Source organism: Epinephelus lanceolatus, chromosome 10 (assembly GCF_041903045.1).
Source record: "Epinephelus lanceolatus isolate andai-2023 chromosome 10, ASM4190304v1, whole genome shotgun sequence".
Classification (NCBI taxonomy): domain Eukaryota; kingdom Metazoa; phylum Chordata; class Actinopteri; order Perciformes; family Serranidae; genus Epinephelus; species Epinephelus lanceolatus.
Window position 1 is genome coordinate 6,962,079 of NC_135743.1, and position 25,920 is coordinate 6,987,998.

General features: G+C 41.7%; 2 protein-coding genes across 2 annotated transcripts in view; one reads left to right on the forward strand and one right to left on the reverse strand.

Annotated features, from left to right (window-relative positions):
• Positions 1-12,238, forward strand: part of vwde (von Willebrand factor D and EGF domains) — a 37,765-nt gene extending 25,527 nt beyond the window's left edge. Inside the window, exons 18-31 of the mRNA XM_033640816.2 lie at positions 836-1,055; positions 1,358-1,495; positions 1,952-2,164; positions 2,285-2,728; positions 3,654-3,749; positions 3,951-4,046; positions 4,137-4,232; positions 4,573-4,668; positions 6,004-6,099; positions 8,402-8,497; positions 8,604-8,699; positions 8,819-8,914; positions 9,080-9,177; positions 11,519-12,238. Of these exons, the coding sequence (XP_033496707.2) occupies positions 836-1,055; positions 1,358-1,495; positions 1,952-2,164; positions 2,285-2,728; positions 3,654-3,749; positions 3,951-4,046; positions 4,137-4,232; positions 4,573-4,668; positions 6,004-6,099; positions 8,402-8,497; positions 8,604-8,699; positions 8,819-8,914; positions 9,080-9,177; positions 11,519-11,533 (1,896 nt within the window). The 3' untranslated portion in view covers positions 11,534-12,238. The remainder of the gene's footprint in view (positions 1-835; positions 1,056-1,357; positions 1,496-1,951; positions 2,165-2,284; positions 2,729-3,653; positions 3,750-3,950; positions 4,047-4,136; positions 4,233-4,572; positions 4,669-6,003; positions 6,100-8,401; positions 8,498-8,603; positions 8,700-8,818; positions 8,915-9,079; positions 9,178-11,518) is intronic.
• Positions 12,239-12,274: 36 nt separating this feature from the next.
• On the reverse strand, positions 12,275-18,822 carry seraf (Schwann cell-specific EGF-like repeat autocrine factor). The gene is made up of 5 exons (XM_033640110.2): positions 18,498-18,822; positions 17,762-17,857; positions 16,829-16,933; positions 12,950-13,045; positions 12,275-12,602 (listed from the first exon to the last, which is right to left on the reverse strand). Exons 1-5 carry the CDS (start codon positions 18,706-18,708, stop codon positions 12,490-12,492), a joined length of 621 nt encoding a protein of 206 aa, XP_033496001.1. The 5' UTR covers positions 18,709-18,822; the 3' UTR covers positions 12,275-12,489.
• Positions 18,823-25,920: the final 7,098 nt, after the last annotated feature.

Genomic DNA, 25,920 nt, shown 5'->3' on the forward strand with positions numbered 1-25,920 from the left:
GTTCAATAACCCAATCGAATAAATAAATAATAATAACAATAATAATGATAACAATGATGGGGGCTAACTGAATCAACCTGTTTTTTTGCCCACCACAGCATTTGGCTCTCGGTCTATTCTTCTTTCAGACGTTCACCCACTAGAGGGCACTAATGATATGTAGTTCTCTGCTCATGACCACTCTCTGTCACAACTCCATATTAAAATATTTCTGAGGTTTTATGTGTGTTGTGTGTTTACACAAAAAAATCTTTCAGGATGCATGCTAGATCTGCAACAATTTAATCAGTTTTGTGTGGATGGATACTTTTGTCCCACAATGCAATGCACACAGGAAATAAGACAGCTGCAGGGACAGAAGTTAAGGATTCAGTCTTTATCGTTCCTTCTTTGCTCAAGTAAATATACTAGTTCTAAAGTGGCAGCTTGATTGATATGTGTCATTGTGCATAAAATGGTAAATTACTTCGGTTTCTTATATACCAACTGTTTTTTATGTAGTTTACAGAACATTCTGTGTAGTAGTTGTGTGTAGTATGTAACTGTGACTTTGCTTTTTTTGGGCAGAGAGCACAGACAATATTAATTTGATATTCTCTGTTCTAGCAATAGTGAATGTCACTTTGATTTTTTAATATGAAGCAGAATGTGCTTGTTTGCTTATCTCTGTATTTGTTTCTTTACTCATCATTTTTCTATGTTATTATATTGTATTTATCTAGAGTGTGATTTGTAGATTTTTTTTTCCCTTATGTGTCACTAGCTTTGTCCATAAACCTCCTCGAGGGGTCGTTGTTTTCAGATTACCAACCTGTCTGTTTCCCCTCTCCTTCAGGTGTCTGTGCACCCCTGTGAGTGTCTGAATGGAGCTTCTTGTGTGACCAACGTGAACCTCCCTGCCGGCAGCGGGGAGTACCTGTGTGTGTGTCTGGATGGATTTAAAGGCGGCAGGTGTGAGGTGGACATTGACGACTGTAAACCAAACCCCTGCAGACTGGGCCGCTGCATTGACGGCCCCAACTCCTTCTCCTGTATCTGCCCACCTGGAATGACAGGTAGGGATCAACCTGCAGAGATGTTTTCTTTCAAACAGTAAAGCGGTAGCCAAGATGTAGAGGAGACACTAATTGCTGCTATGTCTACCCAGCTGATACTGAGATATTGGCCTTGAAATAAACAAACAGTCCCACGTGAGAGATGCTGCCTGGCTGGCAGTGAGTTAGGAGACAGGCATGGAGTGTAAAAAAAATGGAAGGGCGACGGTCACTCTCCTGCATTTGCTCATGACCAGGCCCTAATTTTGTATCACACACTGTACGCTGTAAAGTTGTAAAGTAAAATCGTTTGGTGCTTTCAGGCCACACATGCAGAGAAGATATAGATGAATGCGTCTCTCGGCCTTGTTTCCCTGGTGTGGACTGTAACAACACGCTGGGCTCCTTCATCTGTGGAGTCTGTCCTCAAGGATACAGCGGTGACGGCAAAACCTGCACACGTAAGTCTTAAGGTTGGCAATATTCTACATTAAATAAATCCTATAAAAAGACCTGAACCAACAATGTGTCAGTCTGTCTTTGTACTTCCTGACTTCCCTGCCGCCTCTGTCTCTCAGCCCCGAGCTTGTTGGCTCCTTCGGATGAAACCGAAAACGGTGTAAATCTTTAAAAACAGCTCACAGATATATAGTTTAATTTTTTAAAGAGGCTTAAAAATATGAAACAGCTGGACACTGTAGTTTTTAACAAACAGGAGGAGCATTTGTTGAGGACTGTTTTCATACAGGAACATGTCACCCAGTGCAACAGTGTGGCTCATTGACTGGGTTTTAATAGTTCTTAGGCTGTTTCCTCTCCTTTCTAAAGACGTACATCTCTTCTTCATACATTCTTACATAAATAAGTCACTCTTTGTTGTCCAGTTAAAGGTCGGCTTCATCCTTTTTATCTTCAAGGTAACCAAGACTCTCCTGGCAAAGCAGTGATCCAACCATCCAGAGTCCCGCAGGTATCACTGAGGCCCAAATCTTCAGGTTCGTCACCGTGCTCCAGGCGGCCGTGTCACCAGGGAGTTCAGTGTTTCGAGAGCACCCACGTCTCAGCAGGTTACGTCTGTGGACCCTGTCCTCCCGGTCTCCACGGAAACGGACGAACGTGCACAGCAACAGGTGAGAGTGAAGCAGTTGTTTCCATTCAAACCTGATGCGTGTGAACAGACAATGGTGACTGTGCTGTGTGCTTTGTGGTTTTGATTTGTAAATTATCCTCTAACTTCCAGTGTTTTACAGGTCAGGGGACGGTCGCCAGTGGAGCAGACGGTCATCTCCATGTCATCAAACCAACTTCCAACAAGGAAATGACTCCCACCTCCTCCTCTTCCTCCTCGTCATCGTTTACCACTTCATCCAGACGCCCCCCTGACAGGAGGACACCAGAGGCCACCATCTCCAGCATCAGGAGAGGTTCCTCCAGTGACAGAAGAACGACAGCAATGCCGCAGAATCAAACTGCCATCAGAGTGTTCACTCCCACTGTCCACAGAGGTCAGCCCAGTGGGGTGGAGCTAAACCCTGACCTCACCACTGGGGTCAAACGGGTGTCACCATCTCACTATGTGACCTGCGCTGACGCTCCCTGCTTCCCGGGTGTTCCCTGTGAGCCCACCATCACCGGGTCCTTCAAGTGTGGACGCTGCCCGTATGGCTACACCGGAGACGGAGTCACATGTAAAGGTACGTAGTGTCAAAAACAGCTTGCTGTTTAGGGATTATATCGAACTAGAGATGTTGGCTTGCAGACAGAATATAGAACGAAGAGGCAGTGTCAGGCAAACTAAAGGTAATTTTGAATTTTCAGCACTAATTCTTTAAAATAATGGGAAAACATATCAAATAGTTGTATTAATGATATACTGTCACTAAGGGAAAATGTGGGGGAGCCCTTCTGTGTGGAGTTTGCATGTTCTCCTCATGTCAGTGTGGGTTTCCTCCAGGTACTCCAGCTTCCTCCCACAGTCCAAAGACATGCAGGTTAATTGGTGACTCTAAATTGTCCGTAGGTGTGAATGTGAGTGTGAATGGTTGTCTGTCTCTATGTGTCAGCCCTGTGATAGTCTGGTGACCTGTCCAGGGTGAACCCTGCCTCTCGCTCAGTGTCAGCTGGGATAGGCTCCAGGCTCCAGACCCCTAACAGGATAAGCGGATACGGAAAATGAATGAATTAATAATTGCAAATACAAAGCTGAATTCATAAGAAATATAACGCACCCTTGTTTGATGGTAAACACATAGGATTATTAATGCTGCAGCTTCACTTGGTCTGGATGACCAGTAGCAAACTTTCGAGCTGCTTTTGTTTCACTATATTTCACCATTATCTCATAATTGTCACTTGTGGCCACTGTTGAACTCCCACGCTGTAGCTCAGCTTTAAAATCTGAAGGATTAACAACAGAGGCCCATTCATCAAGTTCCCCTGGGACCAAAATGACTCCCTTAATCTGCTTATTTTTGTTTAACCAACAGTTATAAATACCCAAAGTGTTCTAGCCACCAGATGTTTGCTGTTTTTATTGCAGGATAAATTACTTAAAGAGGTTATTAATTGTTACAGTCTGTGGCATGCCCTAAATAAAGTTAACATGTGATTTGGTTTCAGCTGTGTGCAGGTATCAGTGTGGGAGGAACATGGAGTGCACTCTGCCCAACACCTGCACCTGCAAGGAAGGCTACACCGGATACAACTGTCACATTGGTGAGAGGGAGACGTGTTTATTTTTGTACTGAAAACACATTCAGTAAATCGTGTCACTCCTGAATAACTCACACAGATTTAAGAAAGTAAACCTCAGAATACTCTGCACGCCATCACAACACATTACTGTTAAATCACCTCTGAGGTTTCGGCTCATTTATCTCCGCATCTGATTTTAATGCTGCTCTTCCTCCATCTCAGCTCTGTGTCGGCCTGACTGCAAGAACCAGGGGAAGTGTGTGAAACCTAACGTGTGCGAATGTGCCGCGGGCTACGGAGGGCCCACCTGTGAGGAAGGTAATCTGAGCTCATATTGTCACCTGTCTGTAGTGCTCACACACAGAATACTGATGAGAATCTTTGTGTTTGCTTTTCTGTGTTGTGTAGCGAGCTGCGAGCCGCCTTGTCAACACGGAGGCACCTGTCTGGCCAGAAACCTGTGTACCTGCCCGTATGGCTACGTGGGACCCAGATGTGAAATCAGTGAGATGTTATTTAAGTACTCTGACAGTTTGGGATGTGTTTACAGTTTGTATTAAAGTGTCGGTCCATTAAGTAGCGGGACAGTGACACAGTTTGAAATGAAACAAGTGCTGGATTTTAAAAGGAGTAGTTCAGCATTTCAGGAGATACATTAGCTGACTGTCTTGCCGAGAGGTAGATGAGAAGATTGATACCACTCTTGATCATCTGTAAATCAGCAGTGGGGTGATACTGTCATGTAATTTACCTTGGATTTTCTGCTCATGAAGTTTGAGTTTCTGTATCAGGCGCTCTGAGGACACGTTAATAAGTGTGCATAATAATAATTTATCTGTTTCAGTGGTGTGTAACAGGCACTGTGAAAATGGAGGCGAGTGCGTTTCTCCTGATGTCTGTGAATGCACACCCGGCTGGTACGGACCAACATGTAACTCAGGTACAACACAACTACACTGCAGCTACTAAGTGATTGTCATAAAATGTTTTTCTCACATATAATATCTTACACAACATCTTACATCACAGGAAAATGTACAGGCCCTGCTGCATATCGTAGATTCTAAAGAAAGAGCTTGTAGTAAAAACATGTTGGGTACTATCTTACACACAGTGCAGCTGTCATTGCCAGTTTCAGACTGACACAGTCGTCATTTTCACGGCCAGCGCTCACGTTGTGTAAGTGGCAAATGTACTTCGCCCATCTGTGCACCTATCGGCTCGTAGGTCTTAAAGTGAGGTGTGGTCAGGTCCATCATTGGTGTATTAGCCAACAAAACCCTGGTGTAAAGTCATAATGGGGGAGTGTTTTCCTGCTATTTAAATGGCACACTACTCAGAAAGATGTAGGACTGTGACTCAGAATTATGCCAGTTGAATCAAATTTGGCTGTATACGAATATTCAATGGTTCGGGGTATTTTTGTTTTTTTTCTTCATATAAAGTTTTAAAGTTTGAACAGGCTCAGGGGAACATTCAGCGTGACAGCAGCTTTCATGATGTCTGACACTAGATATCAAACATAAGACAGAGGCTTTGTCGTATTAAGTTGGTGTGAGCTGCAAATTCACCACCTCAAAGCAGAAGAGAGAAGATGAGAAAGTCAAGAGCGCTCACTCCGCAGCAAAGTCTGGGGAGCAAAACGTCCCCAGAAGTACACTGCACAGCACACTTACTAGCTAAAAAACAAAAAAAAACTGCTCAACTTGAAGCAATCTCAGTCAACTGGGGGGTCTCCAACAGATGATTCAAATCTCGGACTCTAAAGGGGCCTACATAGGCCGGTTCACACCAGGCATACACTCCGTTCGTACATCATGATGAGGAAAATACTAATGACTTTCTCTAAAATGTGATCATAGCATAGAGTAGAGCTGCTGTTTGACTCCCCATGGAGAGAGACGTTGTGCACATTAACACGCGAGGAACAGCGCAACTTCATTTTTTATTTAACCACAGTTTCTAGTTTTGCTGCTTAAATGTTCCACGATATTTGCTGCTATTTGTCTTGCTCCAATCTGCCGCATGATAGCAGTACAGCAGGTGCAGGCACACCTGGCTTTTAAAGAGAATGGGAGATGACACTGATCGGTTGAATCCATGTTACACCCAAAGCACACCTATAATTAGTTAAGGGACTAAATACAACTTGCATTCAGATTATGCATCATTTAACTGGTGGAGTTGGACACGCCCTTAGACCAGGCACTATAGATGGTTTAAATAGTGCCCAGTATCTGTGTCATCTAACTGTGTCTGCTTGTATCCTCCACAGCTCTCTGTAACCCCGTGTGTCTGAATGGAGGAACATGCATGAAGCCCAACATCTGTGCCTGTCCCAGCGGCTTCTACGGCTCTCAGTGTCAAATCGGTGAGGCTGAGATGAATATTTATCACACTGACACATTTTACTGCTCTGCTGTTCTAACTCACAGACGGGCTGTGCAGAGAATTTGAATCCTGTTTCTAGCTACTGTTGCAGCTACTAGGAGAGGATCTATGAGGTGGTCGCTTATATGATGATGCTCTTAGATACAGTAACAAGCAGGGCTGAAGAGATACAGGATTTTTATTTAAACTCTGGTATTATGGAGCTACATCAAACACATCCTGTACTGGAGTTATTTTTTTTTTAGTTTAACCTTCTCCGGTGGATTAATTATCTATTGAAAAGCATCATGTTTCCCTAAACATTTATAAAATATGGCTCACCAAGCTGTAACACTGAGAAGAATTTCATTAGTCTGGGTTTTAGTTAAGAGTGTCCAATAACGCTTGATCATCTGTGGCAAGAATGCAGCACCTGGGGGAAATCCAATACTTGTTGTATTTGGTATGAAAATTGACTGAACTATCAGCACTTTTAGCACAAAGATACCAACATACTTGCCTTTAAAAAACATGCAGTGCAGAGGATTTATTTTCAGTAATATTATGGTGATTATTCGCAGCTCCCTGCAGGCAGACACACTTCACTTCCTCTCTACACAAACAGGTCAGAGTTCAGAGTCGGGTACACGAACCTCACTAAAGGGCTTTCTTTCCTTTTTCATTTTTTATTGTAAGTGAGCAACTTGAAAACAAACAAACAAGACATATGACACAGCACAAGACATGAGGGGGAACAAGACTCAAAGACAACCAAAATGAAAAAATGAAATAAAATAAACATATAAGTAGGGATGCACCAATATGGATTTTTTCAACCGGTACAGATGACCCATAATTACCTGCTTCTCATGGCCGATAACAGATACAATAACCGATAATTTTTGTATTTTAAGGGAAGTGTATAACCTGTAGTTTATGAACACCTGAGGGTAAGAAAGGCGCAGATGTTGTGAGAAAATATGGCTAATTTAATATTCCATAACCCTGACTGAACCAAATCGAACTGACAGCACTACTGTTAACACAACAAACACAAAGACAAGCTCTGACTCCTCATACCTTTCAACATCAGGCGGTGAAAAAGAGGGAGATCTTCCTTGGTATTGCCAATTTGCCTACCCTCAACGCCCCTGCCCCCATTTAACCCTACACTACAGGTGAACATAATAAATACAAGGATGTGAAAGTAAAATGACTGAAAATGACACACGTTAACACTCAGCTCAGACAAACAAGTAGCTGTGTCTCACACACACACACGCAGCCAGAGAAGTAACAGTACAAATAATCGCTAACTGTGGAGTTGAGCCTTTTAAAAGCTCGGTGTTGGATGTAAGCCGCTGCTGCTAATTAGCTTGTGCTAACACTCTGGAGACAATTCTTCAGCCCGCATCCAACCGGTATCGAGCGGTCAGACATCAGACCTTGGCGCAATCCTGCTGTCTTCCTCTGGAACTGTAAAAGACGTCCACACCAGACATGTTTTGCCCTATAGACAGTGTGCTGCAGTTGTTGTTGTTCTTCTTCTTCTTTGTTTTTATTGGCAGTTTGTAAACCAAGTTTAAAGGTACATGTATTGCCACCCACTGTGTCGGGGTGTGTATAAGCTGCCCTTGTTAAGTCAATGAAAGCAGTCTGGCTGCATATTATCGGCGCTATTTATCGACTATATTTTATCGGCCTGATTTATATTGTGCATCCCTACACATTAAAAAAGTTGGCACAGATATTCTTACTGTAGTACATGTGTGTGAAGGTGTCTAAACAAAATATAGAGGGAGGAGAGAACAAAAGGAGGAGATAGTACTAACCAGGACAGAGTGAGAGAAAAGAAGAAGATAAAACATAAAAAGCTTCCATGCTGTTGGAGGGCATCACTGTTTGGACCCTCAGGACGAAGAGGCGCAGGGCTGAATCTGGAGCAGGTCAGAGCAGAAGTCTGTGTAGTTATTTATTCTTTTGTTTTTGCTCATTCGTTTTATCCCTTCCCCCCCCTCAGAGCTTAAAGCTAAGAATTAGAGCTTTCTGTCCTACTTAATAGACCAGCTCACCATGAAGAAGAGGACGGTTGGGAGGAGAGATATGAAGCTTTTTCACCTTTTTAATTTGATAAAATGTTTTTGCTTCTCTGACTTACAGAGTGTGATGTAATTATGCACAGGAGGTTGGACGTTATGTCAGTATTTCTTTTCGAAGGTTAAGGGTCAGTGTCTACAAGTCTGTAAGTCATGTGCACAGAGCCTCCTGATATCTTCACAGTTGTTTATCGCTGTGTTTCTCAGCTGTGTGCAGTCCTCCCTGTAAGAACGGAGGTCAGTGTATGAGGAACAATGTGTGCTCCTGCCCTGAGGGCTACACTGGGAAAAGGTGTCAGAAGAGTGAGTAGAATCATCGACTGCAAATTTACACCCAGTCTTATCTAAAGGTAATAACTGAACTCACAAGTCAATATGTGGATCTAATGTGTAAATAAATGTGTTCCAGGTGTGTGTGAGCCGATGTGCATGAACAAAGGCAAGTGTGTGGGACCCAACACGTGCTCCTGTGCGTCAGGGTGGAGAGGGAAGAGATGCAACATACGTGAGTGACTCCATGTTTTATTCATACACGTCAAATACATCACAGATCATATAGAGATCATGCAGAAGCGTTCAGTAGACTTCTGTGTTCATGCCTCCGTCTCTGTTTCCTCACTGTAGCTGTCTGTCTGCAAAAGTGTAAAAATGGCGGCGAGTGTTTGGGACCAAACACCTGTCACTGTCCCACGGGCTGGGAGGGTCTCCAGTGTCAGACACGTGAGTGTGTTCGTGATAAAACAATGCAGGGCAAACACTGCATTTACTTTTTGTGCAGACCTGAACTTTAAACAAATATACTTTATCACTCCATGTTCTTTTGATTTATTTTTTTAACAGTGTAATAAAGAGTGTTTACGTCTGTAATATTGATTCCCTCCTCAGCGGTGTGTAAGCAGCGGTGCCTGAACGGAGGGAGGTGTGTCCTTCCTGACTACTGCCACTGTCGGAAAGGCTACAAGGGCCTCACCTGCGCAGTAAAGGTCAGCACCAGGGTCACACTTTATATACAGTACATGTCTCTGCAGCTCAGTGGGAGAATATTAATAACTCCAGGGTTAAAGGCTGTATTCTCTCTGGAGCTCCCCCAGCCCCAGTTCGTGTCACAGAGCTCAGCATCAGTTTCTCTAAAAGATAAATACTCAGCCCAGAGGGTCATCCAGATGGTTCCTGAAATATCTTCAGACCTGTAGTAAGTGATGTTTAATGACCTTCTGGGTTTTCCAAACTCCAGGTATTTATCTCTCAGAGAAAAGATGCCCAGCTGTGACTCGGGTGTACTACATGAGACGCATTAATTTGGGCTGAGGGAAAACTTAACCTGCAAAATGACAACTTGTTTGTCAGTTACTCAGAAAACTGTTTTTCTCACATGCCTCCACGGTGACTGGAGAATCCAAAAAGGTCAACACTATTGATGAGCTGACTGATCCTGAGCCCCGCTCCACTTAGTCACTGTAGAACAAGTTTGATTAAAAGAAACCGGGTACCGGGTTTCGCTAAGCCAGGTGCTGCAGTATTTATTAGGTCATTTCCGGGCAACATAGCTTCATGAAGCAGACACCAGGGACTGCAGTATGTGATGGACGGATATATTTATAATGTTAACCTTTATAAACAAGGCAAAACGCTGCCAATTAAGACTTCTGGTCTCAAGTGAAAAGGGAGGAGCCAGAGGATGACAAGACTTTGAGTCAGCTTTGCTCCTGCACTGCTGGGATCTGTAAAGTACTCTGTGTTTATCACTGAATACAGACCATGGTGTTGACCTGATGTTAGTCTCTCTTTACTGTAGAAAGCTCTGTTAGTTACTTTAGGGTGGCATGTAGCCTTACAGAGAAAATACAAAGAAAGAAACATCAGCCTTGAACTGGCTAACGATAATTCCAATGACAAATCCGTCCTTTTCGAAATCTCTTTAACGTTACCACAGAAATAAGGAAGAAGCAAACCTGGCTGATGTTTGATCTGGCATTAGGCCAACTCATCTTGATGAAGCTATACATTAGCTAGCTAATTAGCTAGCATTTAGCTGACATTAGGCAGCACGGTGATGAAGTGGTTAGCATTGTCGCTTCATATCAAGAGGGCTCCTGGGAAGGCCTTCTGTGTGCAGTTTGCATGTTCTCCCCGTGTCAGCGTGGGTTTTCTCCAGGTGCTCCGGCTTCCTCCCACAGTCCAAAGACATGCAGGTTAATTGGTGACTCTAAATTGTCCGTAGGTGTGAATGTGAGTGTGAATGGTTGTCTGTCTCTATGTGTCAGCCCTGTGATAGTCTGGTGACCTGTCCAGGGTGAACCCTGCCTCTCGCCCAGTGTGAACCCTGCCTCTCGCCCAGTGTCAGCTGGGATAGGCTCCAGGACACCAGTGACCCCCAACAGGATAAGCAGTTATGGAAAATGCATGAATAGCTAACATTAGCTAACTTTAGATGTGACTATACAATATAACGCATCCGTGAAGTTTGAAACAATCCACCAGCCACATCTTTAGCAATCTTGAAAATACGGTTTTCTTTCAACCTTTTTAGCGAGCACGTATCACATCTGAGTATGACAGAAAAGGGAAAACTTGACCGAGGTTCTGCCATGTTCCCATCTCGCTCAACTGTTATTAGATGACAGAGGAAAAGGGGCGAGAATTAGGAAGAGCTAATTAAAGTAAATAGTGTTTAACAACAGCAAAACAGACTCAACTCATGCAGTATAATCATCATTTATCTTGTTGTCTTCTCAGTACATCCCAAACGCATTCATTTTCACTAAAACATTATGATCTAAAACAAGTCAGTGAAAACAGTCTTGTGTGCAAATGAGTAGTGTGCCTGGGCCCGCATATGAATTTGAACTCTGCTCAAGTGGAGCTCATACGTGCAAGCGTGGCCAGACATATAAGGGAACGCTACACTAATGTTTTAGTGTAAATGCCTGTGTTTGAGAAGTACTGAGCTTACAACTGGATAAATGAAACTTGGATTATACTGTATGAGTTGTTTAGAGTCTGTAAATGAAGGTTTTGATACAGTTTTTTGTGTTTGTTAAACGTGGTCCCTGTTTACTTTAGCTCATGAAGTATGTTCTCCTTTTTTGGATTCTTTGTTCAGCGTGGAGGCATGTGAGAAAAACAAAGTTATCTTCACAAATTTAAGGGTAACACGCACTGAGTAAGTGATATACAAATGATCATTTTGCAGGTGAAGCATTCTTTTAGGCTCCTCATGCTACACAAATATATACATGATATTCGTTCTACCACTTTGGACATATTTAAATGTGCAGTATGTGAAATCCAAGTTTTAATAAATGTATGTTTGCACCTTTACAGGCGTCACAGGCATGATGGAAAACGAGAAATGGGATGAAAGAAGCTACAGAATGCACAAAGCAAAAAGAGAGCATCATAAATTGTTGCGTGGGCGTGTGAGAGTGTGTGTGTGTGTGTGTGTGGATGTTGATGGATGTGTGTGGCTGTGTGCACATTTGAAGGCTAACAGGGGGACTTGATGTATTGCACTTGTCTGTCCGCCCCTGTATATCACTACCTCAAGGCTCACAGTAACACATCTGTTAAATGCATCAGCAGAGACTTCCTACAGATGTGTGTGTGTTGCTGCTCAGTATTATGTAAAATAAGTAAATGACAAATGGATCAGTTTAAGTCATGATTCATTTATCAGATGTAGGTTATTACCAGCAAGCTTTTAGTTTTAGAGTTGTCACAGTTTAGCCAAATTATAGCCTTTTATCAAACTGATGTGCACTGTTTGTTTCTTATGATGAAAATAAGTCTGCTTTTAATTGCGCCTGATCTGGATGGTACACATCAGTAACTTGTTTCAGACTCAAGACACTGATATAAATATGCTGCCATTTAACACAAATCTGTTTAATTTTCTTTATCGCTTTCATTAATATATTGTTTGACTGGATCATGGCCGCCTGTTGGAGTTATATATAAGTTTGTTTTCTAAAAAAAAACTTCTGTAAACACCAGATAACACTGTGGTACAAGTGACAAAATAAAGACATGTACTATTTCTATGTTTTTGTTTTGGTTAAAAGAGCTTCAATAATTACTGCATTTCACTTTTTAACTCATTTAATGACAAATTACAGTACACGACATGTTTATACAGTCAGATGAGAACAAACAGGTTCAAGGATTCTTATAAAAGAATTACATACAGGATAAAAAATGTAAAAACTACAAAAGTTTCAGCTTAAAAATTGAATTGTCCCCGTCAGCATTAAGTCCCTTATTGGGCCTCTTTGACCTCTGACCCCGGCAGGGTCACACTAGTGTGACTTTTTCCTCTCCTCGCAGCGAGGGCCAGAGAAAGGGGGGCGACAGCGGCATTTGTTTGGTGAAATGCACTTCCCTCCATTCAGGCAGGACTGAGCGCACACAGCTGCAGACAAAAGAAACCACACAAGTGTTTGTTATTTGTTAAACCTGAAAAACATTTAAGTGACTGCGAAGGGCTTGTAATCCAAACACCATGAATCCAGAAACAGAGGTGAGATTTGTTCCCATTTAACATCTGGTAAAACACTGAACTGAAAACTTTCCCTGAGCAGACACATACATCCGATTTATATCAATCTCTGACAGTTAACAGGCATCATGGGAGAGCGCAACCGAAACAAATCTGTCTGAACAAGCAGGAGAGGAAGAAGAGAGACAAAAGAAACTGTGCTTGTAAAGTGCAGTGATGCATATGGAAGTGTTTGGTCTCTGGGACCAGTTTGAACTCACCAGTGTGGCAGGCGCCACCCAGCCATCCCTCCGGACAGCTGCAGATTCCTGGAGCCACACAGACTCCCCCGTTCCTGCAGCCTTGGGGACAGATTGCTGCGCAGGGAACAAAAGAAAGACATTCTTGGAGATCTGAGCTTTAGCTGAAGGTGTAAAACATTTACTGGGTGCAGAAAAATGCTCTGGAGACATTTAGATGAGTTAAAGGAATAGTTTTATATTTTAAGAAATGCGCTTAATTGTTGTCTAGCAAGTAAAGTGAGAGAATCAAAACACTTGTTATATTTGTCAGCCAGCAGCTGACTAACTTAGCTTAGCATAAAGACTGGAAGCAGGGAAACAGCTAGCCTGGCTCACTGTAAAAAGAGTATTTGTTTTAACTTACAAATGTTGGTAGGGCTGCCTTAAACTTTCTGCTTTGTTGCACTGTCATGTTTCTACAGTAGCCCAAACAAACCAAACACTGGCTCTAGATAGGGCCATTCACGTTGTAGCATTAGCAACCACAGTTGGCAGCCCCTCAGCGACGAGCAGTGAAACGTGAACTTGATTTATTCAGTGTTTTACTAGTGTTTTACCAGTTTACATCACCTGGTCTGTTTGTTTTGGAGAGGAAGAGACCTCTGCAGATATTTCAGCTCCCTCTAAAAAACTCCTCAACGTCTGGATCTTAAGTTATTAGCGGAAAAAAAGATGGGCACATATTATCAGGTTCGTGGCCCATCTCCAATGAGCCCAACAGCGTTGGAGAAACACGTTATTTGTGAAGTGAAACTGCTTTATTCAGTGTTTTTACCGGTTTGAATCACTTGGTCTGTTTGTTCTGGAGACCAGAAGACCTCTGGTGATATTTCAGCTCCTGGTGAAAACACTTAAGGAATTCTAATCGGGAGAAGTTTCAGCTGGTTGCAATCTGCAATCCTCACCACTAGATGCCACTAAATCCTCCAAAATCATACTCACTGCTGCTTTAATTCAGTTGTACTAAAATCCTTTTAAGTTTATTTGACTAGAAAAGGTTATTTGTTTTGAATCATTACAAAATGACCTGAACTTTGCTTCTCAAATTCAGTCATCTAAATTTTAAGGCACTAACATTTCTTACAGTAACCAGCACCTCTAAAGCTCACTAAAGGTGCTTTCCCACCTGCCCTGTTTGGTTCGGGACAATCAGAATTAAGTTCATTTGGTTCATTTGAGCAGGTGTGAACAAAGCAATCACACTCAGGTGCACACCAAAACAACCACACGGAGACCTTCTCGAAGAGGTGGTCTCAGTCCGGTTACAAACGAACTCTGGTGCGGTTCATTTGTGGTGAGAACGTGTTCCGACCTGGATGTGAACCAACTGCAGTCACATGACACATTGTTTGGGTTAAACATGAGCATGTTACAGTCCTGGAGGATTATACATGTGCACCTCCTCCTGTACTGCCTTAATATGCACATTCAGCACATCCAATGCATCAAAACATTGTTTTCTAGTTGGAGCCGCACCTCGTTTTCAAACTATATAGTTTGACTAAAATTAGTCTCGCCACCAGACAATCAGAGATCTCCGCCTTCTGATAGTCTGGGGACACTCCTTTCTAAAGTGTGTTTAACACACCGGCGAAAACGGCCGGCAACAAAGCAACGCCTCTTGCATTTTTGAAAAGGACACGCCTTCTCGGAAATGTGCGCTCCCCCTTTTCTCGTCCGCAAGGAAACAAACACACAGCTTGAAAATGGATGCAGAGAGATTAAACTCCGTTTTATCAAACGTGTGCTCATCTGTGAAGAAAATATTTTTTCCAGTGGATGTCTTAGTTACAACATGATTGAGCTAACTGGAGTAGTTTCATGTCGTATCCGACAACGGGAGGCTTTTAACAGATGACGTCCTGATGTTAGCTTTGCTGCTGCTGTTAGCTGTCCCTGTCAGCTGCAGCCACTGATGCTTTCTAGACATCGTGATTTCCCAAATCTGAATAAATACCACACATAGCAACACAAAACTGCTTTGCTAGCTCAATCATGTTGTAACTAAGATATCCGCTGGACAAGATATTTTTTTCACGGACCGTTTAATGAGTTATTACCTATTACAGACACCGCTAACGGCTAACAGGGCTAACAGCTAACGGTTAGCCCAGCTAAAGTAAACGTGCACACAGAAATAGTAATGTTTGTTCAATCATTGTGTTTATAGACTTTACAAACATCGGATTAATCTAAACGGCGATACAGTGATGTGAAAAAAATGTGACACACACACACATATATATATATATATATATATATATATATAGCTGAAAGCTCTGCTGGTTTTCTACCCGGAAGTATTTGTAAACAACAAGCCGATTCCCTCTATAGTCCGGCCGGACAGATGAGTCATGGCCTTGTAAAACATTATGTTTGTTTCTTTTAGTTGGCGAGAATGTGTCACCACAAACACGACAAACATCCACTAACTTTGATGGCGTTTTCTGCGAGCACGGCTGAGCTATTTTGTACCGCTACACGTGTTTCTAGTGGGACTATGTTTACAAGCACAAGAGTTCAGCGAGCCACCGAAGGACCGCCCTGCAGATTTACTATTGGTTCTGCAACGTAGGGAGTTTTTTTTAAACTCTGAAATTGTATCCGCCCATCTAAACACAAAATCAGGGAGAAAGTCATCAGTCTTTAGTTAAGCAAAGAGTCTGAAGACTCAAGACTTGTGAGTCTAGACTAAAATGAACAATGACAGCAATATAGTCCACGATGAGCAACGCTAAAATCAACCTGCGTAGTTGTCCCTCCATTGTGACATTAGAAAGTGACACATTTATCTTGCAAGTGTACTCTTCTTCAACGTTTGCTTTACTTCCTGGATTTTTCCCACATGGAAATTCTGACCAATCAAGAGCTGCTTTCTCACACAAGGCATTTGATCTGGTCCGCTTGTAAATGCTGCTGTGAGTGCACAAACTAACTCTAGGCACCCTAATTTAACATATATCTCATTAGTGTAATCTGTACAAAAATGGAGGCATAAAACGAAAAGTTGTAGTCTGACAAGTGGTTATGCGCTGGACTACTTCTTGGCCAGGCTAGCTGTTTCCAACACTTCAAGAGGTATCACTCTTCTCATCTCACTCTCCACAAAAAAAGCAAATAATTTCCTAAAATGTTGAACTCTTTAAATCTTAGTAGCTGCAGATGGAACCAAAGAACTTAAGTTCAAAGGTGAAAGTGTAGGCAGAAAGGAACGCAATTCTCAGTCTTCATTAATTCACAGTGATTTTTGGGTTCTTGGGAGGTCGACAAGCAAAACTCTAAACAACAATAGTGTGGATACTTTGAATTTAGAAGATCAGCAAAGTTAACTTGCTGATCTAGACCAAAGATTAAGATTGATTTAGTTCTGTGGAGCCCTAATTTCTCATGGAGTGCACCTTAGTAGAAAACTTTTGGCACATTACTCAAAAGCCAAGTTAAGTCTGTTTTACTTCTACTGCCCAAAAATATGAGGACAAACCTTTACCAGGAAAACAAAAGGTTCTTGTGCCTCTCAAGGTTTATCTGAGGAATAAGAGACATTTCTGCTGAGCCCGATTTGAGCTAAAATTCACTGCCAAGAATGTCTCAATCATCATCCACAAGCCGAAAATTTAAATGTTATTCATGAGCACTAAGTTAGATGAATGGCTTCAGGGCAGACTGAATGTTTCCCATCACGACAGCAACTTGGAACTGGAAAGGCATTTTAAATGTTTTTAGAGAGCTGCCACTGCTGCTGCTGCTGCTGCTGCTGATGATGATGATGATGAGCAGCTCCAGCTGAGAGAGCCAGCTCCATTTGGTGACTTTGACCTGTGGTGTTAAAAGGGTAATTAGATACGGCCATAAACAGACCCTCCTGGCATTTTGAGCCTGTCCAGCTCGAGGGGCAGATACACTTGGCCACTCCGTTGACGGCGGTGCATTCGCCTCCGTTCCAGCATCCCCCGTCGCACGTCACTGCAAAAACACAGACACAGATCACACCCATCAGTAGACGTAGTTTTAACTGACCTGTCCTCAAGTGTTTACAGCAAATTTTTAGAGGCTTTATGAGGTAAAATTATCCAGAAATAATTATCTGAATGAAAAAGGGAAGGATTAAAGAACATTATTTGTTTGTTTTTTCCTGGCCTGTTATTTATGTGAAGATGTGATGTGAAGATAACTGCTGGATTAGTTTGACCCGACTCAATGTTTGGCCAAAAAACTAAAGACATTCAAAGATATTTCCTCTCAAATAATATCATAACCATATTTTAAAACCCCATTGTGTGTGATCTGAGTGACTCTATGAATGGAAACTCCACTACTGGTTGGATAAATCCCCAAAATTCACAGACAAGAAATACTGAGGACAGCTTTCTCAAGGATAGCTACAGAACCTTCATAGTGATAACATAAATCTGGGGTTTATTTATGATAGGATACAGTTAAGGTTGAGCCCCTGGAGAAATATTTACTGCATGAACTACGGCTGCAGTTTTGTTCCTGGGAAAAATCTTGCTCTTTGACTCTCTGACTGAAGGTTAGTGTGTGTCTGGTAAAAGAGAAACAGCTGTATGTTGGACTGAGATGATATATTTCTACTGTATCACATGGAAGAGCAGTTACTGCAGGACGGATTCAGATGAATGGATGCACGAAGACTGATGTCCACGCTGACTTATAAAGCAGACGGCTTTCAGACTCCTCCAGATCACACAACCCCTGTCAGCAACTTCACAACCACCGCTGGACCGACCAGATGTTTAGTTTACATGATCACATCACGGAAACCCTGCTTACCTTTGTGACAGTATCTCCCTCCATATCCTGGAAGACATCTGCATTTTCCAGGGCGAAGACACGTCCCTCCATTCTTACATTTGGGGTAACAGTTGGCTGCAGTCACATGAGAACACACAAGATTTTAACACAAGCCTCTCAAAGTTTCAGTCATCTTTATTTTTGCTTTAAGTATTGTTAAAGTAAGTAACAAATTAGTTATTAAGATGAGGAATATGCTCAATAAACAAGATGCTTTCCCCCTCAAACATCTGAAAAGGACTCTTATTTGCAAAGACTGCCGTGTCCGTCTGGAATGCTTATTAAATTATGCAATCTTAGATTTTATCCTTTTCTTTTTATGTATGATTGTTATTTAATAGGGGAGATATCTTTTTATGTTCTTTATAATTTGGCTTCTAACCTCTCCTGCACAATGTTTTAACTTTTAATTCCCTTTTCCTGTAATTTCTACACATGTATGTGCAAATAAACTGAACTAAAATCAAATCATTCTGCATAATTTCTGCAGTAAACTGATGCAACTTACATGAAACCTGCCTTAAATCACATATAGTGGTTTGTTTTTCTTTGTATATGCAGATGCTTGTCTTACCACAGGTAAATGCATTCAAATGCATGACAGCAATCGCTCTGTATCATCCATAAATATCTATACGCATGAGTTCTTCCACATTAAGCTGTAACATTTAAATGCACATGAATATAAAGGTGTATAAAAGGTGTGTAACATCACCATACTGGCAGGTCTCCCCTTCATAGCCCTTGGAGCAGAAGCATGTGTTGTTGCGGATGCAGACCCCTCCGTGTCTGCACAGCGGCTCACACGTCGCTTTGGGGTCAAAAACGAACCCGACCGCGACTCCCCGGGGCGCGTCCGAACCCGCGGAGCAGAGAGCGACAAGGGAGGCCAGGAGGACCGTCAAACCGAGACCCACAAAACCCATAGTTGGAGTTTATCTCCGGGAGAGGACGGAGCGAGACAGAAAGTGGAAGGAGATGGAGGAGAGAGTGTCGAGACGTCCCCACGTCGCCCCCGCTGCTACACACAGGGAGCCCAGGTTAGTGCCGGGGCCTGGGGGGAGCGGCCGGGGCGGGGCGGGGAGGCTGTCGGTGAAGGGGGCTGGCTGATGTGGAGAGGTTAAGTGTGTGGTGACTGTTCAAAGTGGCCACGCACACTTTAATATAAGTTTTAAGAAAGTTATACAGTAAACAATTAGGCGATAAACCAAGTAAATAACTTTAAAATTGTTTTCTCGAGGCTTAAAGTGACGTCACTAACGGTTGACGAACGTTAGCCTTTTAGCTAACTAGCTAACGACGTTGGTTACGATGCTAGCGTTAGCAGCTACAAGCTAACAGGCAAAACAGGTAAACGGATGCTACAAAGCCAAACGAGGCTTCTTCAGTGTGGCTTTAAAGGTAACTGAGTATTTATTTTTGTAGCTCTTAATGAGAATTTCATTTTAATTTTGACATGGCCTCAAAACATGTAGTGTAGCTTACACACAACAATTTACATAAAGATGGAAGTAAACATGTAACGTGAGGCTTTAAAGTTAAAACAAGGATAACAAATTAGAGTAAAAGAAAAATTAAGATCTTTTATTGTCCAACCTTTTTCTCTCAGATATAACTGAGCTTAAATTCATTATCCTTTTATCCCAATACAGGATTATCTTATTTTACAACATCAAAGTGTGATTTTCACCATTTTCTCATCCTTCTTAAATTCAGCTCTTTAGATATAAATTTCTTCTTGTCTCAGCCTGATCCTTATTAAAGATCTTAAACACTTATTCTCCTCTCACTGCAGAAATCTATATTTGTCTGAAATAATCAGCACCTGAGGTAACATTAAAACACAAAACAAATCTTGATCGGCTGATAAATGTGCCTGCACAATTTCAGAAATTTGTCTTCTGTGATCAACTTTTGAATGTATATATGCCGATCAGCCAAAATATTAAAACCACTGACAGGTGAAGTGAACAATATTGATCATCTTGTTACAGTGCAATGCTCTGCGGGGAAATCTTGGGTTCTGACATTCATGTGGATGGTACCTGACACGCTCCACCCACTTAAACACCAGTGCAGACTAGGCACCCCCCATTATGGCAGTGCCCTCCCAGCAGGACAATGTACCATGCCACACCACAAAAACTGCTCAGGAATAGCATTTAGCATTTTCCTAATAGAATTAGGAACGTGACAAAGAACTCAAGGCGTCGACCTGACAACCAAATTCGCCAAATCCCAATCTGATCAAACATCTGTGGGATGTACTGTTACCTCACCTCACAACCCACAGAAATCAAAAGATCTGAAGCTAACGCCCTAGTGCCAGACACTGTAGGACACCACCAGAGGTCCTGTGTTGATGCCTTAACAGGTCAGAGCTAAGTCCAGCCGAAGGAGCACCCACTGTGGATTGGGGGTACCTCTGGGGTACTAGCACGTCCCTCAAATGTCCAATCAGATTGGAATCTGGGGTGTTCGGAGGCCAGGTTGCTGCCTTGAGCTCTTTGTCCCATTCCTTGGGTCATTCCTGAGCAGCTTTTGTGGTGTGGCACGATGAGTTGTCCTGCAGGAGGTCACAGCCAGCGATAAGTGCCATTGCCATGAGGGGGTTTATTTTGTCTGCAGCGGTGTTCGGGTGGGTGGAACACGTCAACCATTTACATACTTCTATTTCATACTCTTATTCTTACTTATTATAATTCTCTATTCTTTACATCAGAGCAACTAACAAATCACAATTTCCCCTCTGGGATCAATAAAGTATTTCTGATATCTGGTATTGAAGTCTCAACTTTGTATTTGATCTGTTCTCAGAGTTGAGAAACCTCTGAGAAGCCTAAGAGCACAGCAAAAGAACTCCTGCTGAATTATCTAATTTATTTTTTTGCTCCTTGTCTCCTGAGGGTGGTTTAGGAGAAACAGTTCACAATTTGGTTATCTCAAAATAAGAAGCAGATTTATTTCTCATGAGACAAAGAAAAGACTGTTGTGAGCAGCAAAATTTTCCCATGGGGAAGTTCGACAAAGATAGGTTAGAAAAAAAAAAAACACCAAAAAAACATAGAACTATTAAGCACATAGCAGTAGGTGGTAATAATTGTGTAACATTGGCAAGTGTTCTTTAAATTGTAAATGAATGAATGAAGTAGCCAGTTGCCCTCATTGACCCTGCCTAAAATATAAGCAGGATTGTAAGCTTTATCAAGATACCTTTGGCCAAACATGTGTAGTAAAAGTAATATAGGGTAATAGTAATCAAATCATGCTAATCAGCCACCCAAACCTGACCCAGCTTTGGTAGGAGAGACTGATAGAGAGGGGGAAGAGAGGGTGCAGGGTGGACTATTGCACTAAGCTGCATCACTAGATGCAAAGCAAGCTCTTTACTGCAGTTGCCAGCCGCAAATAAACGTCTGCAGTTCATCCCACCTGTTACTTTTCCTCATTGGACTGCCAGTTTATTTGCTTGAAGTGGGGGTCAATTACTTTGCAGAGGACACCTCGTTTGTGTCTGACACTGCCCCCCTCCTTTAAAGTTCCTCCACCAGTTTAGTGGTAAAAAACAGATTACTTTGGAACTGCGTATCCCTATAAAACATTATTTATGGCATCGTTTTTGTTACCCAGAGAAACAGGGACACTGTTTCTTGAAGGATGTATTGCTTTTGAATTTTTTAATGCTGTGTGCTCCTTAAATTAAATTTAATTCACTTCTTTTGTAATTTGGTCTTGTAATTTGGTTGAAATAAGTGCTGAGTCTGTCTGCTGTCTCCTTGTACAAAGGTTTTTATTTTTCATTACGTGAACATGAACAGTCATGATGTTCATCTCCAGTAGACTTAGCGTAGTGCTTGTTACAGCCATTGGAGAAAAGTGTCAGTGTGGAGCCACCTAGCTTATTATTTTCAGAAAGCAGGACTTGTAGAACACATGTGGAAAAGCCATTTCCTTTTACCTGGTGAGAGGAAGTGCTGAGTCTATATGGAGTATTGGGGGAGGGGGGTAGGTTCAGCTGTAATGGCAATAACACAACCAAATCAATAGCGGATGTGGCCGTCCTCTCTGCTGGGCCTTTGTGCAGAGAAACCTACTGACCGAGAGCTCACAGGAAGGTAGCTTTCCAAATGATTATCTGCTCCTTCTCAAAAATTCACTCTGCTATTTTCCCATAAAAAGTCAGTAGTCCTCGACTCTTAGCATGTCATAACTCACGCTCTCAAGCAGGACATTGATCATCCTGCTGCTTATCCTGCTGCAAGTCACTCTGAAAACAGAGGACTCAGACAAAGCTTTGAATTTCACAGTAATTCTCATTTTCCTGACAGCTTGACCTTAAGTAGTTCTACTTTGTTAGATACAAACACACTGGGTGGTGAGGCTGAATTAGTGAAGCTTATGGTTACCTTATTATTTGAACATTTATCTGTATTATTTGCATAGCGATAGCCCATTGTGATATATTTCTTAATGTACTGTACTTGACCTGTTCATTAGCAAAAGTCAAGGGTCGGCTGGCGTAAATCCCAGCATGTAGTGTAAGGCAGGGAGACACTATGATCACCAGTCCATTATTATATGGCTTAGATATGAACAATTTTAAAATCAAAGAAGAGAAAAATTAAAACACAAGAAACAATGAAAAACAACATATGTGGACGAAAGCTGTATATAATTTACAAATACTTGCATTTTTGAAATTAATTCATTTCTATAACTGGAATTAAAGGTGTTTTATGCGACATTCAGAGCATTAACACAACAACAATCCACTATTTGTGATGTAAAGGTATAGTGGAGTAATGGCGTCCTGACCAGAGAATGAAGTCAGCCCTCTCTGTGTGTCAGTATGTTTACATGACATTTGAGAAAATCGATTTATTGTGTTAGTCTGACTAAAAACTGACTTTTAAAACACATGTAAAAATGTACGTCTGCCTGAAATCGTACTAAATCAAATTTCTAACTAACACACCCAGATAATGTGGTTGGGAGTCGCATTACCCCTGTATGTATATAGTCAGTTCCTCTGTGCATGCTCCACAGTTTCTGCTTTGGCCAAAAGTCGAATAGCATTGAATGTTTAACAGAAGCAGAAGCCAGTAACAACATGGCAAAATCTACATCCAGAGGGGTGCATTTTTGGAAAGACGAAATGTTCAGAGCTGTAAAGTTGTCCACCAGTTCGCCGCCAGCTAACCGTAGCCAAATAGTTTATCAGTTGTTTGGTGTGTGACATAATAGGCCAGCCGGAAAAGCTATAGCCATAGCTCGACTTAACTGAGTGTGTAAACTTACTGTGTGTTGTAATTTTGTTGTGGTAAAGCTGATCCGGCCATATGTGCATGTTAGTGTGTGTGTCCCACTCAAGTTTGTTTATTTGTGGTGCACAATGTCAGCATTTGCCGCCACAATTTTGATTATATGATTCTCTGAGCACAGACGGAGCAGCAGAGCGCCAAGCGCAGTGAAAGAGAAACTTAACCGTTCGTTAATTCATATAGTTTTAGTGTGTTGTCTATTGTCAGTCCAAACTACATTAAATGAAACTGTCTGCGATCTCATGGAAACAGTTCACCCTGCAGTTCAGTGCTGAGTCTAACCAGCAAATGGAAGTTTGCTTTCACTCATCTCTGCTGCCGCTGCTCCTATAATCCATTGATCTGATCAGTCTGACCACATACTGATTGAGAGGATGTCTTTTGTCTGATGATCAAACAATTTGCTTCTCAGTTCTCCATCCTGTGACTCAAATTCAACAAACTGCTGCTGTAGAAAAAAATAAAACGCATGCATGTGTTCCACCTGTGCTGCATTCACAGACCAAATAAAACCTCTGAATTCAGAGGCACCTTAAACCACTCCCCCTGCCATTAGCTACCAGCACACATAGGATTTATTTCTGTGGGAAATGCTGCCACTGGCTAGCTACTCTGAGCAGCTCCTATACAAGGGTTACCGCTAATATTAGGATGGTGGCGTCGCAGCAGCGGAGCGCCTACCTCCTGATTACCCCCTGCCATTGTTTAGTGTTGTTTATGGAGTTAGCATTATTAGCTGCAAGTCGTGCGCTCTCAAGCCACCTCTATGTTGTGTCCAGACAACTCATACAGTCTGAATTTTCGCACGGAGCCCCCTAAGTTCTGAAGGTTATGGGACTCTGTCGAAAATTAAACTTGATTAGCTGAGTTCTCTCCATTATATGGTGGCTGTGTGCATCTAAAGTCGTTAGATATGCATATGAATTTATAGTCAATTATTTTGTGCGCACAAGATTAAAAAATTTGTCATACAAAACAGATCTGTTTGTATTACATCAGCCTATATTCAATTTTTACACAATGAACAAATCTGTTTGGTAACGTACCCTGATGCCAACACATCCCTGATAAGATAATATTGGCTCACTAATATACTGCCTATGATTTGATCAAAACAAATTAACATATCTTTCATACAGAAAATTAATTTATAGAAACTGATAGTGCCTACTGGTTGTGTATGTGTGTGTTTTTTGGCCACATGTGTCCCAGTGAAGCTCAGGTCCAAACCACTGACCTGGATCTCAGAGAGGAAATGAACTGGTTTTTAAATGAGCGCAACAGATGTGAACATACCGAGATACACTGGAGACATCTTGTGCTTCTGACTACAGCAAGGAGTATATGAGAGCCTGCACTGAGTGACAGATTCGTTCACATGCAGCCAGAAAGGTGTAGTGAAAGAAGATCTTCATACTTTATACAACTAAAACAAGAAAGAAAGAAGCAGCTTTATTAAGTAGTTATTTGGTTTTTTTTTCTGGGTACTCACTGTACTCTACATATCCTCAGGTAGTAGTGGATTCTCCCCCACCACATAAGTGGACTGATGCTACTCTAAAACATTTTCATGCCCTCTAGTGGTGGGATCAGTGGGAGCTGTTGTTGGTCATTCAGATGGTCTAACTATTCATTCAACAGTTTGGTTCAGAGCAGCCCAACCTGGACTGCTATCCATGCTCCAAAGAATTAACTGATTTTGGTTTTATGTCATTTATGGCGTTTTCTCTCGTGTCACCCTCAGGAGAAATTTCCATTGTAGCTCTTCTACTGATATCTTAAGGCTTTAAGAACACAAGGAGTGTCAGTATGTTGTCTGTTGAGTCTGCCTAACATGAATATTGAAGTTCCTACTCTAATGGCTTCCCTATAACAATGACAAATGCATTTTGATGCATGTGGAGACAGTAAATTAAACTGTAATCAGCCGACACTGTTAGTAAGAAAATAATTGAATATTATTTTGGTAGTGATCAACAGTAAAAAATAATCAAAAATCACTAGTTTCGACTTCTCAAGCGTGGATATCTGCTCTTTTTTTGTTTTCTATTGTCATAAACAGAATATCTGGATTTATGACATGTTGGTCGGGCAAGATAAGACGTTTGAAGACGTTTTCTTTGGGTCCATAAAACTGAGGGATTTTTTTTTTTGTGCTATTTTTTTTACATTTTAACGATGATTTTTTTTATATCAATCATTGAACCAATAATCTAATAATACTTACTTGCAGCTCTACAATAAACAAATATCAGAATTGATGATCATGTTCATATTCCTCTAAATTAACTGTGATTAATCCTGTAAACAAATTTTTTGGTGTTCGTCTCTCCATCATTTGATACTATTTGTGGTGTAACACTTCTGAGTTGTCTGTCTGTCCATCTGTCCTGTTCTTGTGAATGCGATACCTCAAGAATGCCTTGAGGGAATTTCTTCAAATTTGGCACAAACGTCCGGTTGGACTCAAGGATGAATTAATTATAGTGGTCAAAGTCAAGGTCACTGTGACGTGTTTGGCCTCAACTCGAGAATTTATACGCTAATTATGACAGGATTTCACCGTGATGAGTTGGTGACATTTTGTATCCAAAAGTTCGAAGGTTACCTTCACTGTGACATCATAATGTTCTGTAAAAACACCTTCTTGCATATAACAGAAGGGGAGACATTTGGTCAGATACGGAATTGATGACTCTAGTCCTGAAACCTTAAAACTGTGCTGATTGTTTAGGTCTTCTGTGCTTCCGGCTTGAAGATGTGTGTGCAAAGTTTCTTTGCAGCAACATGCATTTTTGAAGCATTGTTAACTGTCCT